Source organism: Wyeomyia smithii, chromosome 3 (assembly GCF_029784165.1).
Source record: "Wyeomyia smithii strain HCP4-BCI-WySm-NY-G18 chromosome 3, ASM2978416v1, whole genome shotgun sequence".
Taxonomy (NCBI): domain Eukaryota; kingdom Metazoa; phylum Arthropoda; class Insecta; order Diptera; family Culicidae; genus Wyeomyia; species Wyeomyia smithii.
Window position 1 is genome coordinate 113,965,293 of NC_073696.1, and position 19,090 is coordinate 113,984,382.

General features: G+C 36.3%; 1 protein-coding gene across 4 annotated transcripts in view; it reads left to right on the plus strand.

Moving 5' to 3' along the window:
- LOC129730168 (myosin-I heavy chain) overlaps positions 1 to 19,090 on the plus strand; it is a 233,401-nt gene that overhangs the window by 183,380 nt on the left and 30,931 nt on the right. For all 4 annotated transcript variants that reach the window (XM_055689272.1, XM_055689273.1, XM_055689274.1 and 1 more), the window contains one exon: positions 16,545 to 16,936. In XM_055689272.1, the coding sequence (XP_055545247.1) occupies positions 16,545 to 16,936 (392 nt within the window). The remainder of the gene's footprint in view (positions 1 to 16,544; positions 16,937 to 19,090) is intronic.

Here is a 19,090-nt window from a genome sequence, read left to right on the forward strand (position 1 = left end):
AGGACATCGTACTATTTATGCTACTTATGGTATTGTGCACACCGTTTTTGCTATTGAGAGAAATTTTGATTGTATGGAAAATGGCTCAATGCATTAGTTTGTTTTCAAGATATAAAAAGTTCGTTTCAAGAGTTCGTTTTCAATATATAAACAGAGAGCCATTAACTGCACAGAAATCAGAGATGGTTAGAAAAGCAAAAGAAAAACGATTTTTTTCTGGATTTATGTTTTTTTTTTGCTGATTTTATGGATCAAATCTAGTCCATGTACATTAAAACGTTCACCGTTTAAATTAACGTAAACAAATGGTGTTGGAAACTTTGTCTCACACATTTACCAAGCTTTGAACAAACCAAACATTAACTGGTATTCATGCCATTAATTGATTGTTCAAAATATTTATGGCTATATTTCACTCATTGAAGTAATAAGCGTTTAAATATTGTTTTTATTGATTGAGCGTTGTTAAATATTTTTTATTGATTATTACAAATATTTTTTGTTAAAATAGAAAAAAGGCATAATTTCCATCGCAGTGAATCATGAATAACTTTACTGGGATATTCATATTCTGTCTATGGCAAAGTTTAACTGCATTAAGCTTAATGTGGCTCAATCCATAGTATTAAATGCCGAAATGTTCCAAAAAATCAATTATCTAAAATTAATTAAAAAGAATTGTAATTGATTTAAATGCTTGAGATAGCTCTAAAAAATCGGGTTTAAAGTTCAAACCATAAAGAATCGGTTGAAGTAAAAGGTTATAGCTTTTTAATTTAAAGCCCCTAGCAAGCTCGGAATCTTGTCGAAAAGCCGCAGAGTAATTGCTTGTCAGGCTCGTCGCTCCTACGTTTACTTACGGCAGAAAATCATAAAAATTTCTGAAAATTTTACGCATTTCTGAATTGCGTTCTCATTTCTGAAAATTCACAAAATGAAAAAAAAGAAGTGCCTTTATTTTTTATCCTAGCCTAATTTTCCGTTCAAATCATAGTAGTCCCAAGTTCTACACAAATCTCATGCACGCTGGGACAACTGTGCTTTGAACGGCAGTAATGGTGTCTTCGAAACAACTGTTTGTATGAATGACCCGCATAATCTCAAATTGTCAAAAGCTATGAAAAGTGTACTGTATCTAAACATATAAAAATGCAGCTCTGTCTGTCTGTCTGATCCATATAGGCTTGGAAACAACTGAACCGATCGACGTGAAATTTTGTATATAGGGTTGTTATGGGGCCGAGAGAGGTAGCTAATATAGTTCAAGACCCCTCCCTCTTCTGGAAGGGAGGGGTCCAATACAAATGAATCACAAATTTCCGCACATCTCGTAAACTAACCAAGTAAATGGAACCAAATTTGGCATGTGGATGTTTTTGGGGGTAATAAATATGTCCATATAAGTTCGACACCCCTTCTTCTATTGGAAGGTAGGGGTCCCATACAAATGAATCACAAATTATCGCACATCTCGGGAACTAATCAAATTAATGAAACCACATTTGGCAGGTGAATGTTTTTAGTGGTAACAAATATGTCCATATAAGTTCGACACCCCTTCTTCTATTGGAAGGTAGGGGTCCCATACAAATGAATCACAAATTATCGCACATCTCGGGAACTAATCAAATTAATGAAACCACATTTGGCAGGTGAATGTTTTTAGTGGTAACAAATATGTCCATAATAATTCGACACCTCTCCCTCTGTGGAATGGTTGGATTTCCATACAAATGAAACTCAAATTTTTGCACATCTCGCGAAATAATCAAGTGATTGGAATCAAATTTGATATGTTGAGGTTTTTGAGAGCAAGAAAAATTTTCATGGTGGTTCGACACCCCTGCCTCTTCTAGATGGGAGAGCTCTTATACAAATCAAACACAAATTTCTAAGGTGATTTGATACTCCACCGTACTCTGGAAGCGGAAGGAAGTCGCCCATACAAATTAAACAGATATTTCATCCAGTTTTTTCCGAAAAACAGCCTAAAATGCTCGGGTCGAAGCACAGGAGTTAAAACTCGACTCCAGGCGCCATTTTTAAATTAAAGGTGGAAACTTCGGGTTTCTAATATTGGTATTTCCGGAACCGGGATGACGCTCAGAAGTCGGAATTCAACTAAATCCAAGATGGCGACTTCCGGTTTCTGAAAACAGCGGAAAGTGAGCAAATATCACCCTATATGGGTATTTCTGACATCGTAATGATGCACTGAAGTCACAAATCGACCATAGAAAACATTCTCAATTGTAAGATGGCAACTCCAGCCAAATATGGCCTATTTCCACCTAATGTGATAATATCCGGATTTACAATGAGAGGACAGGAGTTACAATCGACCACAGACACCATTTTAAACTCCAAGATGGCGAATTCCGGTTTCTGGAAAATAGCCGAAAATGACCAAATACCACCCAATATGAGTATCTCCGGAACAATGAACAAAAAAAAACTCCTTTTTTGTGTTAAGAGATAGAGGCATGTTTCATTCAGCAAAGTCGTCGAAAATTGAAAAATAAGAAACTTTGCTAAACAAACAAAATTCCTATCTTTTTTGCAACATTGATCGAGAAACCAAATTTAAGGGGAAATTTGGGTCTGAAGCTCTATAGCCATATTGTAGAGAAATACTACAAAGTATACAGCCATAGGGTTGTATGAAATAGTGACGTGGGACTAAACACTGTAAATAGGGGATTTTTTTTTCTAAAATATACAGTGTCCGCAGACAGAATCAACGTGTTTGCTCGGTGACTTACGTACTTTTATTTTCAGCCTTAGAAATATATTCAACAACACTCGAAAAATATCGTTTATATTTGGCGATATTATTTCTGTTGAATTTTTTGTGCAAACAACATGTAGGGGTACTGGGGGTAAGCCCGGCACTGAGGGTAAGACCGTCACCCCTAGGATTTTGCTAGAAAACGCTAACTAACTGTGTTTTGGAATAAGTGAAGTGTTGGTATTTAATATTTTAGACATTTTAAGACACATCGAAGCCACCGTGAAACGTCAAATGTCTAAATAATAGACAAAACATACGCTACTGCAGCTGATGCGTAAACGGATGTAATTTTTCGTGAGTAGAACTTAAGCTTTTATTCTTTTGAAAAAACTAAAATAATTTTTTGTTGCTCTACAATTTATTGCCTGTATTGTTAGCAATCACAGGAATTCGATCTGAGGTAAATTGAAGCGATAAATCTTTAGAAATACTCTTTTTAAAAAAATGTGTACTGTCGGGGTAACACCGTCACCCAGTGAGTGGGGTAAGCCCGACATGGTCTGAGGCTAGTTGGATGTTACTGACACATATTTCTCATCTATAACCGATTTTTCGCTGATAAATAAATTAATTAATCGACTTAGAATCATGCACTCAAGCTCTTCTGTTATTTATGAATGATTTCAAGAGTTATAAGAGGTGCCAAATGTACTGAATAAAGTCACAAAACTGACGGCCTTCTCGGTGGTATTTGAAATATGCTCCGGTGTGGTCAATGTGATCCTGGTTTCAATGAAACTAGTTAATAATATGATTTAAAGTGCCACATGATAGGCTAGCCGAGTATCAAATTCTTCCAATGTTTTTACATAATGTTCACCGGAACTTGTTCCGGAAATCTGCCCAGAACCAGCAAACCGACAACAACCAAATTCAACAGTAACATACAGAAATGTAAGATCTCTCATTCGGCGGTTTCCGACTTCAAATTAGTTCAGTTAATTCGAGTTAATTCATGAACACACTTAGGTGCCGGTGTTACCCGCAAGGGGTGCCGGTTTCACCCGCACTGATTGCTAAACGTCGTTTTTATCTTAGTTTCAAAACTTCACTATTCTTTGTAGAATAACAGTTTGAAACTACTAAAAACCTTCATATCTTGTAGAAAACAATCTGGGCAATGATTCGGTGAAAGAAATATAACAATATCCGCCATCAAGTGCTACTAAAGAATCATTTTCCCTAGGGGGCCGGGATTACCCCCAGTACCCCTACAAATAATTTTTGTTAATATAAAATAATTTCGATCGCAGTACATCATGAATAACTTCACTGGGATATTCATATTCTGTCTATGGCAAAGTTTAACTGCATTAAGCTTAATGTGGCTCAATCCATAGTATTAAATGCCGAAATGTTCCAATTATCTAAAAATAATTAAAAAGATTTGTGATTGATGTAAATGCTTGAGATAGCTCTAAAAAATCGGGTTCAAAATTCAAACCATAAAGAATCAGTTGGAATTTTGCAGCGCTAAAATTTTTTTATCAATAACACTAGTCGACAAAAGCGGAAAAATGCCTTTGAGCTTAAACTGGGAAAAATGGAAGGTTATTGCTTTTTAATTTAAAGCCCCTACCAAGTTTGGAATCTCGTCGAAAAGCCGCAGAGTAATTGCTTGTCAGGCTCGTCGCTCCTACGTTTACTTACGGCAGAAGTTCATAAAAATTTCTGAAAATTTTACGCATTTCTGAATTGCGTTCTCATTTCTGAAAATTCACAAAATGAAAAAAAAAGAAGTGCCTTTAACTTTTATCCTAGCCTAATTTTCCGTTCAAATCATAGTAGTCCCATGTTCTACACTCTTGTGTCGAATTCGTTTTTACGGCAGGACTATCCCGTCCCGGACTACGCTTTGCAGCTGAAAAAAAACACTTTCCGAGCAGTTGCAATGGTGTGCGTAATACCAGAGGTAGCTGTCACTTTTGTTTTGGTCATTATCACCATTGTCTTTTATCGCGTTTGTGCTACTATACAAAAAATTTGCCAATTTACTGAAAAATGACAAAATAACAAAATAAAATAAATAAAATTCAACCTGATGTTTGACACGCGAAGAACGATGATCAAAGCAAACCGATTTTGACACATTTTTTTGATTTTGACACATACGTGTGAATGTATTGTTTTATGTCTTCAAAACTGCACTTTGTTTCTTGCGCGGACTGTCCGGGACAGAAAAAGGCTAGTCCGAGATAGTCCGGAAAATGTAAAAAAAAACAGTGATAGGACAAAGTGTAGTCCGCGGGGTAGCTACACCGCAAAAACGAAAACGACATTATGCACGCTGTGACAACTATGCTTTGAACGGCAGTAATGGTGTCTTCGAAACAACTGTTTGTATGAATGACCCGCATAATCTGAATAAATTGTCAAAAGCTATGAAAAGTGTACTGTATCTAAACATATCAAAATGCAGCTCTGTCTGTCTGTCTGATCCATATAGGCTTGGAAACAACTGAACCGATCGACGTGAAATTTCCCTCTTCTGGAAGGGAGGGGTCCTATACAAATGAATCACAAATTTTCTCACATCTCGAAAACTAACCAAGTAAATGGAACCAAATTTGGCATGTGGATGTTTTTAGGGGTAATAAATATGTCCATATTAGTTCGACACCTCTTCTTCTATTGGAAGGGAGGGGCTTCCATACAAATGAAACACAAATTTCTGCACATCTCGAGAACTAATCAAATAAATGAAACCAAATTTGGCAGGTGAATGTTTTTAGTGGTAACAAATATGTCCATAATGATTCGACACCTCTCCCTCTTCTGGATTGGTTGGATTTCCATACAAATGAAACACAAATTTTTGCACATCTCGCGAAATAGTCAAGTGATTGGAATCAAATTTGATATGTTGAGGTTTTTGAAAGCAAGAAAAAAATTCATAGTGGTTCGACACCCCTCCCTCTTCTAGATGGGAAAGCTCTTATACAAATCAAACACAAATTTCTAAGGTGGTTTGATACTCCACCGTACTCTGGAAGGGGAAGGAAGTCTCCCATACAAATTGAACTGATATTTCAACCAGGTTTTCCGAAAAACAGCCTAAAATGATCGGGTCGAAGCACAGGAGTTGAAGCTCGACTCCAGACGCCATTTTTAAATTTAAGATGGAAACTTCGGGTTTCTAATATTGGTATTTTCGGACCGGGATGACGCTCAGAAGCCGGAAATTATTGGCAGTGGTTTAATCAGTCGAAATAAACCGGCCTCAGACTCCTAAATTTTTTCAATAGTAATCCTCGATGGAAAAGTTTATTTGATTATTGTCAACTTTTACTAAATCGGTGTTAGAATTTCAAAACAAGTGTTGATAGGGAAAAAGCTAGAGAACAAATTGATATAGTTATATTTGACTTTAACCATACGGATCTCGACTACAACGATATCGCACGCTAGCCTGGGGGTCTAATGCGGTCCCGATCAACTAGATTAGTTGAGAAAATTCGTTTTCGATATTGTTTTCGGCACAAATTTTCATCTCGAAAAGATCCTCGACCTGATCGGGAATCAAACTCGATATCACAACCGTGTGAGAGAGCTAGATGACCGATATCGCTAACCACAGAACCACTACGTTACTTAGAATGTTGTTTGACTTAGCAACAACTAAACCCGCTTCCGAGCGCTTCCTCCATTGAAAAACAGTACTTTTGATGCTTATTTTCTATAGCTAGAAAATTTAACTTGATAGAGACTTCAGCCAAAACATGTTATGAGAAGCTAAGCCTTTGGTGTCCTTTGGATTACTCGATTGTGCCAACCTTAAATACCTAGAATGCTATCAAAACTAATGTTTTTAATTCGTTCACATGTTTCTGCTCTCGAAATGACACCCTATTTCTGTTATTTTTATTACCATGGCAAAAAGTAAATTTCGTACTTTGATCAAGAAATGGCTCCTGACGAGAAAAATACTATTGAAGCGAAGCACTGGCTGATAAATTTCACGGGACATTAAGGCATCATATCATTGGTCCAATCATGTTACGTCACCTGTAATAATTTGTGAATTGCAAAATTTCGCTTGATTTTATTGATAACCAATTATGGGCAAACAATTTGCGCTCCATCGGCATAAATGTCTACAGCCACAAACCTTGGTCGTCTGCACCTGCAGAGGCAGTAGCCGGCAGCAAGATGTGCGCTTCCCAACATTCCAATGGGCGGTGACTGTGATGGAAGAAAAATCGAAAACTAAGAGTTGCGCTGGAGAATTGCTCAGTTAAAAACAAATTAGTAGCTGCCACGATGATCATTTTGTACCTCACTATACTTACGCTCTACCGGATGAATTTTTTTTCTATCCGCTCATCGAACAATCATGCAATTTGCTCTATCAGTAAAGGCTTTCAAGCCAACGGGTGTTTCTTTCACTTCAGCCTCGCGGATCACTAAATTACCGACACTGACATGTGGTAACGATAAAAGATGAAAAGATTTTATCGGTCTAAATCGAAGAGTTTCTACTTTACTCTGTTTATTCTCAGCTAGCCAAACCCACGTGCATGAGAAGAGGTGGTTGGGACACGCTTTTTTCATATTAGAAATAGGTACAGATACGACCAACTGCGATAAAAGTGGGGTGCATCGGTCGTTTTAACGATTCCATGAAACTTTATATTTAATTACTACAGCAGCGCATCGTCGTTCATCTGACTTCCAGTCAGACTACTCTGGCGGGATTGGTTCATTACGGTGCATAACCTGTAGGAACCAACGAATCTATAATGAAAGCAAAAAACTGTCATTAAGTTTTACATTATTTGTTTAATTACAGTTGTATGTTTGTCATGCAATGAGGTCATCAGCATGTTCCACATATAAGTGTTTCTAAAATTAGATTCACCTAGAAATAATTTGTTTTAGAATAGAATATCAAAAGTAACAGTTCAACCGAAAATGGAATTAAGAAAATGCTATCTTCAGCTCAATTCACTATAAAAATCACTATAAAAAATCATACAATGGCCTTCATATCATGTTGTTACCTTGATGAATGGAAACATCTAGTATCGAATTCATCATACATACATATGTTAACCATTGACGAGCCGTGTCCGAGCCAGATTGCCACCATCATGGTTTGCACGTGCTTAAAGTCTGCCACCGGGCAGCGCTTGAGGAATATTAATTTGTTCGCAAATCTCTCGATACACCTCTTTTTGCTCGTACTTTTTTGTACGGATTTCGTTCAACTCACCGTCACGGCCAGCAGCGCCACCGTTTCATCATTCTTACAGATAGCGCGAGTAAAACCTATTAACACGCGCGTTGCATAATGGGGAGTACGGGTGTTACTTTCCTTTTCAGTCGGACAGAGGAAAAACAATCGCAGCGATTGTTTGGAAGATGTCGAGTAAAATTATAGCCGGAAGGGTGGATTGTGATTGGATAAAATGAAATCATAGTATTGTTGTTTTGCTAAGTCGCACAAAATCACAAATTTTGCCAGACCGCGGTGAGAGGAAATACCGCACTGTTGAAAACATCCCCGACAAAAAAATAATTTATTTAATTTGATTTTAACTTTGTGTCAATCAAGATATTATCATAACTTTTTGCAGTTTTTTACAGCGAAATTTAACATTTATAGAAGTTTTCCGTTGAAAACTTTTTTTACCCAAACAATGTCTTTAATTCTTAAAACTTATCTTCATATTCTTTTTTATCAGGGGATGATAACTAAAAAAAATGTACAAGTTCATTACAGGCCATCGCGTAAACACGAATTTAGTGTGTTTTACTTTATTCCTCTCAAATCTTCAGAAGTTTTCCAGTGATAAATTTCTTTTAGTGAAGCAAATATAAGTGGAAAATAGCGTAGAAAGTATCTTACCGTAAAATTTGTTGCCGTTGTTGAGGATTTGAACTGCTTACTGCGGACTTTTCCTTTTTCCACCTTCATGATTCACAATATGAGCAGAACCACGCCAAATGACCTTTAGTCGAATATCAACCTTTTTTTATTTAATTAAACTTTGCATACGTATCTAACTCAGCAAATTGATTATTTTCCGAGGGTGGAAGAATTGTTTAGACTCAAGAAAAATTCTAAAAGGAAGTATACACTTATGCATTGATTTTATTGAAAGCATTGCAGCTCAGAAATTTTTGTTCTACAGAAACTTGATTTTTGGAGTTATTTGTGGTTCTTCAGCAACAACAATACATTTATTTAAATATACCTTTAATATAACGCAATTTATTATTTGACAGCGAAGATATTGTATGAATTCCCTACAATTCATTCTCAGACAGTTTTTCTGTACAACCAAAAATTGTACAATTACTCTTGTCTTAAAAAAATTTCACCCGCGTAAAAAACACAGTTTGCCGAGTCGGGTGCAATACGGGTGCAAAATTTCTTTTAAATCAAAAATGGACGACTAAATTTTTGCGTACTTCCAGGATCATTTAGCGTGGTACACTCATAGGGTTTCGAACTCATCACGTTTCTCCACTTTTACAGTATATATGTGAAAAAAACAATGTTGCCGAAAACATGAAATAAATAACATCGCTCAGTGCTGCTTGAACACACAACATTCATGGAACGTCAAAACAATTTGCAACATTCTTGCAACTTACAATTTTTCAAAAAATAAAACATAGTAATTTTATCACTCATGAAATATTCGGTTTTGAATATAAATTGCTTTGTAGAAAGAAGAGATAAACAGGGGATTATGGTGCGACAAAAACCTGTATTGCAACTAGGGAGCAAATCATATCTGTCTGTCTGTCCGATCCTTTGAGACTGAACCCATCGCACAGTGGTCTAAACTAGTTTTTTGCTCAAAATAGCCGTATTTTGAGTCCATATTTCTCCGAAGGTTGCAGATAGTATCAAATCAGACTATATGCATTTGAAAGTTTGTCAAAAGAACTGCATCACTCAAAAGAGTTCAACTGTTTTTAGTTGTATCCAACCGAGTACTGAATGAAAGGAAAACACCCCCCAAAAAAGTTTTTCACCCATAACTTTTCTGCAATCGTCGAAACAATTCAAGATGTTCTAAGATTTTGTTTATTCTGCAAAACCTCGCAATTTTGTAGAATATATTGGTTTGATATTTTCATTTGTTGTAAAGATATTCCTATTTTATTGCTGAAAATATCCATATGCTGACTCCATATTTCTCTTCATTCACAAAATACTAATTCACGGTGCACAGATTGCTGACCACTTATTGGTTCCAATAGGAAAGCTCTCGGAAGAAGCACAGGAAGCATTGAACAAAATTATACGGGAAACATGTGAACATATAAAAGGGGTACTGAAGCAGGTAGACAGTACCATGGATATAACTCCACTAATTCTCGTGCCGTGTTGATGCAATATCAATAGAATTTTTCTGAGTTAAACTTTCTACCAGAAGCAACAGCTTGAAAGATGGCTCCACAACGCTTCAGTACATTTATATCAAGTCCTGTGGAAAAAATACCGGATTATAAATGCAAGCAAATAATTTGCAATCTTTGAAGAAATACGGACTAAAAAATGGTTATTTTCAGCAAAAAACTAAAAATATCATCACAACGAATGAAAATATCAAACCAATATATTCTATAAAAATGCAAAGTTTAGCAGAATGAACAAAATCTCAGAACATCTCAAATTGTTTCGACGATTACAGAAAGAGTTATGGACATAAATCTAATTTTGAGGGGTGTTTTTCTTTCATTCAGTACTCGGTTGGATACAACTAGAAACAGATGAACTCTTTTGAGTAATGCAGTTCTTTTACCAAACTTTCAAAAGCATACAGTCTGGTTTGCTACTATCTGCAATCTTCGGAGAAATATGGACTCTAAATATGGCCAGTTTGAGCAAAAAACTAGAAATATCATTACAACAAATAAAAATATCAAACCAATATTTTCTATAAAAATGCGAGATTTAGCAGAATGAGCAAAATCTGAGAACATCTTGAATTGTTTCGACAATTACAGAAAAAGTTATGGACGAAAAACTAATTTTGAGAAGTGTTCCTCGTAAAACTCTATTTCGTCATATCAGACGTACAGATAGAAGATTACAGTGTTCAGCAATTCTTTTTCTTATAGATTTTTCTACAACTTTGCTGAAGAAAGTAATCTGGTATTTTGAAAGTTAGAAAAAATAGTTTTTTATATCTAACTACTAGGGGCAGAGCCGGATTTAAGGGGGGGCCCAGGGGGCCCGGGCCCCGGGCCCCCCCATTTTTGGGGCCCCCACAAAACGAGAAAAAGTTCTTTTCTCTATCAAAAATGAGATTCAATCAAAAGTTCAATTTACAGTAAGAAAATTTGAACAGACCATTTCAATCTGAAACTTTCCTTCAGTGTTATTTTTTCGCGAGCGCCAATATCACAACCACATCCATAAGATTTCACCTTCGATTCTCTTGGAATGACACACATTAACACACCATTTGAATCGAACCAGCGCGCATGGGAAATCAAGCAGGAAAGAAGATAATCCACAAGTTTTTTTAATACATTGCTGTTGATTCCGAAAATAAGTTTACCTGTCCGAATCAGGGATACTAGATTTGCGTTGCAAAATGCAGATTTTCAGAGTCCGTGTGCAGATTTTATTGACCTGCAGAAGTGTGTAGGGGTAAACAGGGTAAGACCGCCCTGCGGGGTAAGACCGCCCACTGTAGTTTTACTACCAAGTTATAAAATAATTGAAAAATTTCTTTAACGTGTCTGTCACAGTATAATTACATAACATTTTGCACGTTTTTCTGTTTTGATAGTGCGCGAACGGTCGCAGAAATAATCAAAAACAACCTTTCAGCTGGCAACCAGTCAATGCGCTATTGTTTTGCGGCAACGGGACTTAAGGTTTTTCAGTCTAAAAATCTATTGTTTTGTTCGTGAATATACGTTTAATCGCTTGCCTGAATCTATCTTCTTTCGGGAATATCGAAGGCCATGAGTAATCTTGTAATTTTGACTACTTTTTCGGTCAAATATGAAAATGTTCCACTGGGGGTAAAGTCGCCCACTATACAAGGGGTAAAACCGCCACGTATCCAACTGCTTGTTGTTTTACTTCAAGACCCAAATGCCTCGACACTACAAAGGAATATTTACAGGATCAGTAAAGCAACTTCAAGCCACATAAGACATCGATGTTAATCGACCATTTTCGATTTGGTTGAAGCTTTTCTAGTAATATATTTTAACAAGACTTATTTTTGAAAAAAGTAAACCTGTGTGAAAATGGTGTTAATGAACCAAAATGATTTTAGAGCCATGACGGTTTGTTTGATTGGTATGACGTCTCCGGCAGAATTTAAAATAGTAGTTTTTTACTTCCGAAAAAAATACACACTCTAAAAAAATTTAAAGAAAAGATATAAGAATAGAATTAAAAATATATTTTTTTTTAAATTTATTTGAAAAAATATGTTTTTGCCTGTAAAATCTACAAAAGGTAAGCTAAAATTTTATGGTTGTTGGATCATGGAGTAATAGAAATATTAATAGCTAAATTTTTGTGAAGAATTTTTTTTTGGACGGTTTGTTTGGTGTATAGAGTCGTTGATAATTTTGTTCTTCAAAAAAAAACATAGAAAATTGAAAATATAAATAAACGAAAGAATAATTATTAGTATTTTTCTATACATAATAAGTCTTCAAAAGAATCATACAGACAGGTTTAATGAGTTTTAATTTTTAGCTTAAAGATAGGTATATTATGAATTCAATATCTTGAAAACCCCCAATTCTGAAAAATCTATTTATTTTGAAAACCAAAAAAGTTACCTAAACATTGATCTGAACTTGAATAATCAGAAAACAAAGTAAGTTGAACTTAGAAATTTTTTTTTCAGATTTTTCACAGTGTATATTTTATTTAAAAAGAAAAAAAAATACCATCCACAACTTTGTCAGAGACACTATACCGATAAAATCAACCGTTTCGGCCCTAAAAATATTGTTTATCCTCAAAAAATGGTGGGCGATCTTACCCCGCTGGTGGGCGGGCTTACCCCGCATGAAAAAGATCTGCACATTTTCAATGAATTTTTAAAAATTGAAAAAAAAAACTGGAAAATAAACAAAAATATTTCAGTTCTTATTTTTTAAATGCGGGTATTGAATAGAAGAACCTCTTAGCGAAGAAAAAATGAAATTGCAGCCGCAACTTTTTTTTTCTATAAACAGAATTGCTTAAGGGGGCGGTCTTACCCCGCTTACCCCTAGTTTTTTCCTAGGTTCTGTAGATTATTGCCAGCGTAGCCTTATATTTGCGCAGTCTTTCTCAAATTTCGTGCAAATTTTTGCTCGCGGATCGCATTTTTTTCGAATTGCGGTAGGTTTTTATTTTTCAGATATCAAGAAAAAAATCCCGGATTTCGAGCAGTTGCATACATTTATTTATTTGAGCCTAATGATCTCGAACGCAACTGAAGAAAGGTCTTTATCGAAGATGAAACTGATTGAAAATAGGTTGCGTACGACTATGAAGAGTGAAAGGCTGTCAAACTTAGCATTGTCAAGTTGAGAGTACAATATTCTGAAGGAGCTGAATGTTGATTATTCAATCAATAAGTTCTCTGCAAAAAAAAAACTCGTAAGAAAAAATTCTAGCAAATTTTTGGTAACTTTCCAATGAGAAATAAGTGTTTTTAACTCGTGCGATAAAAAACGGGTTTGTTTTATTCTGGGGCCCCCACTGTAAACTGGGCCCCGGGCCCCCACAATCGTAAATCCGGCTCTGACTAGGGGGATTGATGAAAAAACCGAAAACGCCAAACGGAAGGCCTTGTTATATGGAATAAACTTGCTGAAGACACTGGGTACATAAATCAATATTTCACAGTCAAATCTAAAACGATCACGATTTTTCGTGTTTAGACCACTGTGTACATCGGCGTGAAAATTTATATGTAAGGGCTTTTTGGGGCCGGGAAAGGTGATTGGGATAGTTCGTGACCCCTTCCCTTTTTGAAAAAGAGGGCTCTTATACAAATAAAATGCAATTCTGTATATCTCGAGTACTAATCAAGTAAGTGAAACCAAACTGGGCATTTATAGGTTTTTGGGGGCAAGAAATATTTTTCGGTCGACACCTCCCCACTTTTCTGAAGGGAGCTAATCAAATTAAATTTGGTAAGTGATTTGATGTTACAGTACCTACAAGAAATGTTTTTAAGGTGGCTCTTTACTCTTGAGACGTCTTTCCCATACAAATGAAACACATATTCCAACCTATTTTGTTCGGAAAACAGCCTAAAATGATCGGATCGGAATGATGCAGAGAAGTTAAAATCGACCCAGACGTCGTTTTGAAGTCCAAGATGGCGACTTTGAGTTTCTGAAAAGCAACGTCGAAAGAACAAATACTACCCAATATGACTATTGCTGTAATCGGGATGATGTTTAGAGTCCGCAAATCTAGACGCCATTTTGAAAGCAGTCCAGAATGGCCAAATACCATCCAATATTTATAGTTCCATAATCAGGATGATGCACAGAAGCCAAAAGTTGACCCTAAATTCCATTTTGATTATTTTAGGGCCATCATATTATTTTCAGAGAGTTATTTTGGTGTTAGATAAAAGTTATTGACATATTGATACTTTGCCCCTAGTGAAAAGAAGTTCAGGAGTTTTCTCAACGTAGCACAGCAGGACCAAACTGAAAAAAGGACAAAAATCTTTTTGGCGTTTTAGTATATAGGTGTCTTCGTAGAAGTTTCCTAGTATGCGATTTGGAATAGTTTTTATTGAAGGGGTTAATGGAAGCAACAACAACTAGTTGTAAAATATCTAGTTTAAATTTTCGACAAAGTTGTAAAATTTTGAAATCTATGAATTTTTCTCGAAGGCACTAAGTGTCTATATTGTAAGACCATTGAGATTTAGTTAAATTTCTGTCAACACCCCATAACCTCATAATCATTTCATTGAGTTTCTTGACTTTGAATCGCATTGATCGTGTAGGAATATTCTACAAAGTTGTTGATATTATAAAGATACACAATAATATTTTCAACGCATATCCTAAAATATTTCAATCGCATATTAAGGAACATTTCCGAAGACAGGTGTCAGGTGTATACTAACTCCAAACAAGACTTTTGTCCGTTTTTTTTTTCAGTTTGGTCCCACTGTCCGTAGCAGCGATGAACCCGGCGAGTAATTACTCTGTCGCACTTCTGCATACACTAGGTTCACCAAAATTTACAGGGATGGTTTAAAGTTATAATCTTTTTTGGAGCAGCTATTTTGAGTATTATGGCAAATTTTTTTTTTGCTCTTGTTAACTAGTGTAACTCAAAGAATTATTGAAAAGAAGTTTATTTCGAAGTTTCAGAAGTTTTATTTGCGATCACTCTCGAATGCAACAAGGGGCCATCCACATACCACGTGGATAGCTTTGATGGGGTTGGGGGGGGGGGGGGTTGGCTAATTCCCACGGTCCATACATTTTTTTTAGAATTTATATGGGCAGTTGTCCACGGAGGGGGATGGGTGGTTCAAAATCGTTGAAAATCTGTCCACGTGTCGCCCCCAACGTATTTAAAATAACAAAAAGCCTTACCCTGTGGTTGTGGTTTAGCACACAATGCTTCCGATTTTTTTGCAAGACAAATCCTTAAACTTTTATTTACATATAAATAACAAGAATCGATTTTACGTATTGTTTGTTTCGATATAGAGAATTATCCAAAAAAAATCTCTTTTTCAAGGTGGCATTCTCCCTTGGAGAAAATAATTCAATTGCCAAGGATATGTGATTATGATGCATTTGATGTCGCTGTTTCAGCAGTCGACTACAGGAATGTCCTTAAACAATCGTTAAAGATTGGCGATGGAGAAATGCCAGTTGAGGTTTTCGTTTCATTGATTTTGTTTCTGCCGCTTAATATCGACGAAAAATAAACTCATCACGGATGTGTTTTCAAATATCGTTCAGAATCATGTGAGCCATGATTGAGTGCACTTGCAATCCTGGCGGCGAAAAACAAAAATGTCTATGTTGTTATGTTATTTGTTATCAATAATAGAATCAATTAGCTAAGTAATGACTCTAACCAATTTGATTTCACTGTTTACTCAAATGCTTTTATAATTTAGGGTGGTGTAAGCCGCATAATTTATTAATTTAAAAAATGGTTGTTCACTTACAATGATTGACATTGTGTATGACATTTCTGATCATCTGGCGGTCAGCCTCAACAGGAATCGTGGATGGTTACGACCCAAATGAAACCACGGCGATTTCAAGCAAACCCACATTTACATGGGAATCGGAAATTGGCGACGTTTACCACTCAAGTGCTAAATGTATGCTTATTGGGATTATATATGAGCGAACATTAATTCGCGCCGTTATAATCTCTGCCTTGCTGACATCAACTGCAGCCCCGTGGCGTAAATAAACTCACGAAAGCCAGACCTTTGCCAATCGCACAGAGTTTCTTCTCGGTCACTGGTATAGGAATGTGGGAAGTTTGTGCGTGAGATCCGTGTATATGTTCATTGAGGAATTTCTAGATTAGTTATTCTCGTTTCTACTTTACACATCGACCAACTGTCATGACAGGTTCGGGTTCAAGCAATAACAATAATCGAAAATGGCGTTTACGTGCCTTACGCCATTCAACGCAACAAGCAGGAGGGGAATGGGCTTTAAATATCATCTGTCTATGATCGGTAAAAAGTATCATTAAAATTCATTTAGTAAAATTACAATTAGTCGGATATGTTCTAAAGATATGATTTTCCATTCTATTCAGATACAGCCCAGTGCGGAGGCGGTGGTGGCGGCATAACGGGCGGAGGAACACTTCCACGCCGGACAACAGTGGGCTTCAATGCCAAAGGCCAGAATCTTCATGGGACGACAGGAGCGGCTGGTATTGCCGGACATCACCTGAACTCCACAAACAGCGGAGGGCTTGTTGGTGGTTCGGGAGCTGGTGGCGTCCTGACAGGCGGAAGCATTAACCATCATCATTCAGTGCCAGGTTGTCGAACTGGTAGCGGTGGAGTTTGTTCAACCGGGATTAAGAATCCGGCCGACAATAAAACCATAAAACTGGAAGACCTGATACATTTGCCGGGTCCGCTAACCGAGGACGCAGTTATGCGGACGCTGCAAACCCGATTCACCGACGGGAAATTCTTCGTAAGTAGTGAACAATTTTTTTCCTGTTTATGGGTCTACCGTTTAAGTTTTATGTTGCATGCAATTGTAATACATTCACTGCAATCTTGCGATTGACTTTCAAATTTTGTGTCATCATCACTGAGTGCCTTAACGGCTAGCTGTAAAAAATCGAACACGGTAAGGATGTTTATAAATTTAACTATTTGAACATGTTTTACAAAATATACTCTGATATGCGCCAATATTCAAAAATCTATTCACATCGCACCGATTCAAACCAATTACCTGAACGCTTTTAATTGACGCTAATTCCCATTCCGGCCAGCTGTAGCAATCGTTACAATTAAATCTCTCTTCCATCTGGTGGCAATTATTCGGTTGTTGTTTACACACCGTCGGATGGTTTATCCTGAACAATACATCCAACTTCCATCACTTTGCCGAAAATAGTTACTACATTGGTAGTAAAAGTTTTACGAAATCACTTACAGTACTAAGAACAACACGAAGCAAATATTTGCTATTTTTGGTACGGATTTCATTTTGTGCAAATAAAAATCGTACCAAAAATAGCAAATATTTGCTTCGTCTAATACCTGCTTAATAGTCACACTGCACAGTGAAATATTTTAGTGTTGAAATAATTTACCTGTTGCTGCAGAGTTTCTGCTCGGAATTTCATTGTTTTAACTGAAATCTACTCGCAAATGGTTGGAATTCAAAAAAATGTTGAAACTAAATCTACCTTGTTATGATGGCATTCAGCAACACTCGCTACTAGCAACTCAATACATGCATATTACACATTTTAACCAATTTACGCTTCGATTTGATACATTGTGCACTAATTAGGTATTTTGTAGATCCAAGCTTTGAAGTCGAAAACACCGATAGTTTCCATGGTGGTCTGTAAAATTACTAGCCATGAAATTAAGCCAATTATCGAAAAGTAAAAGTGAACACCAGTTAATGCGGAAAGTGTAGTGGATTTTTCCACACGGTCACTCCACAATGTGCCTGAAGCTGTGGCGCGCACCGGGCAGCATACTGACGTATATTTGCGCAATGTTAGAGAGAAATTCGGCTCGAAAAGAGAGTCAACGAATTAGCTCTGAAAGGAAGGTATTCTTTAAAAAAGAAAATAAAATTGAAACATATTTCACAATCCATTTGCTTTGTTTGCTATGATGAAAACTAAAAGGTTTATGAGCGAAATGAGAAACTCAATAGTGTTATAAATGAGTCGCAATATGTTGTTTTGAAAATAACCAAATGGAAACTTTCATAAGAAGGAAGATTTTTTTTTTGTTTTATGTTACGTTTTATGTTTGATATCCTTGTTCATGCCGTGTTTTTTATAAAAATTCAGCAGGAATTGTAAATATGGGTATCAATTACGCATAAACAGAATTTTATTAAAATCTCTACTAAAACTCTAAAAGCAGATGTGGGCAGTTTTTCGCTGTATCTTTAAACTTTTGTGTACTAAATTACCTAAAATCTTGAAACCAGGTTGAACTGTTGATACTCCAGTTATAATTCAGAACAAATGCGTTATTTACATGTAAAAATAACAACAGCTTTGATATACACTAAGGTCGCTTTTTACGCGGTTTTTTTACGCGGATTCCGGAATTTACGCGGTTTTTTTACGCGGATTCCGGAATTTACGCGTTTTTTTTTACGCGGCACGTATCCCCCGCGTAAAAAGCGACTTTAGTGTATAGTTGCGAAGTTAAGGTTATTTATCATTATATATTATGCTACAATGAGTGCATGGTAAATCGATAGACTAATTTCGACACCGTTAGTTCAAGCTAAACATTTGACACAGTAGTTGATTATAAAAACAAATCATATTTTCCTTTGGGTTTGTTCAATGAACCAAACTTCGGTTATCGTGCTGCTGTCATGTATGAGCAAGAAGGGGATTCGCTCGTTCGCACATGTATCTTAATTATTTTCCAGCTGTACTCGTAAGTATACGAAACTATCAGTTTAGATTTAACAAGCCTTTTTCCTTCTTCAGATATATGTTAGAAAGATTCCGTTCCGAATGACTTGCTGCTAGAAAGCTGACAAACATCCATTTGAAAACCATCAATAGCTTGAAGGATTCAACTGAGTTAATACACAAACTTACACCACAGCACGGTAGATTTCAGTTTAAAA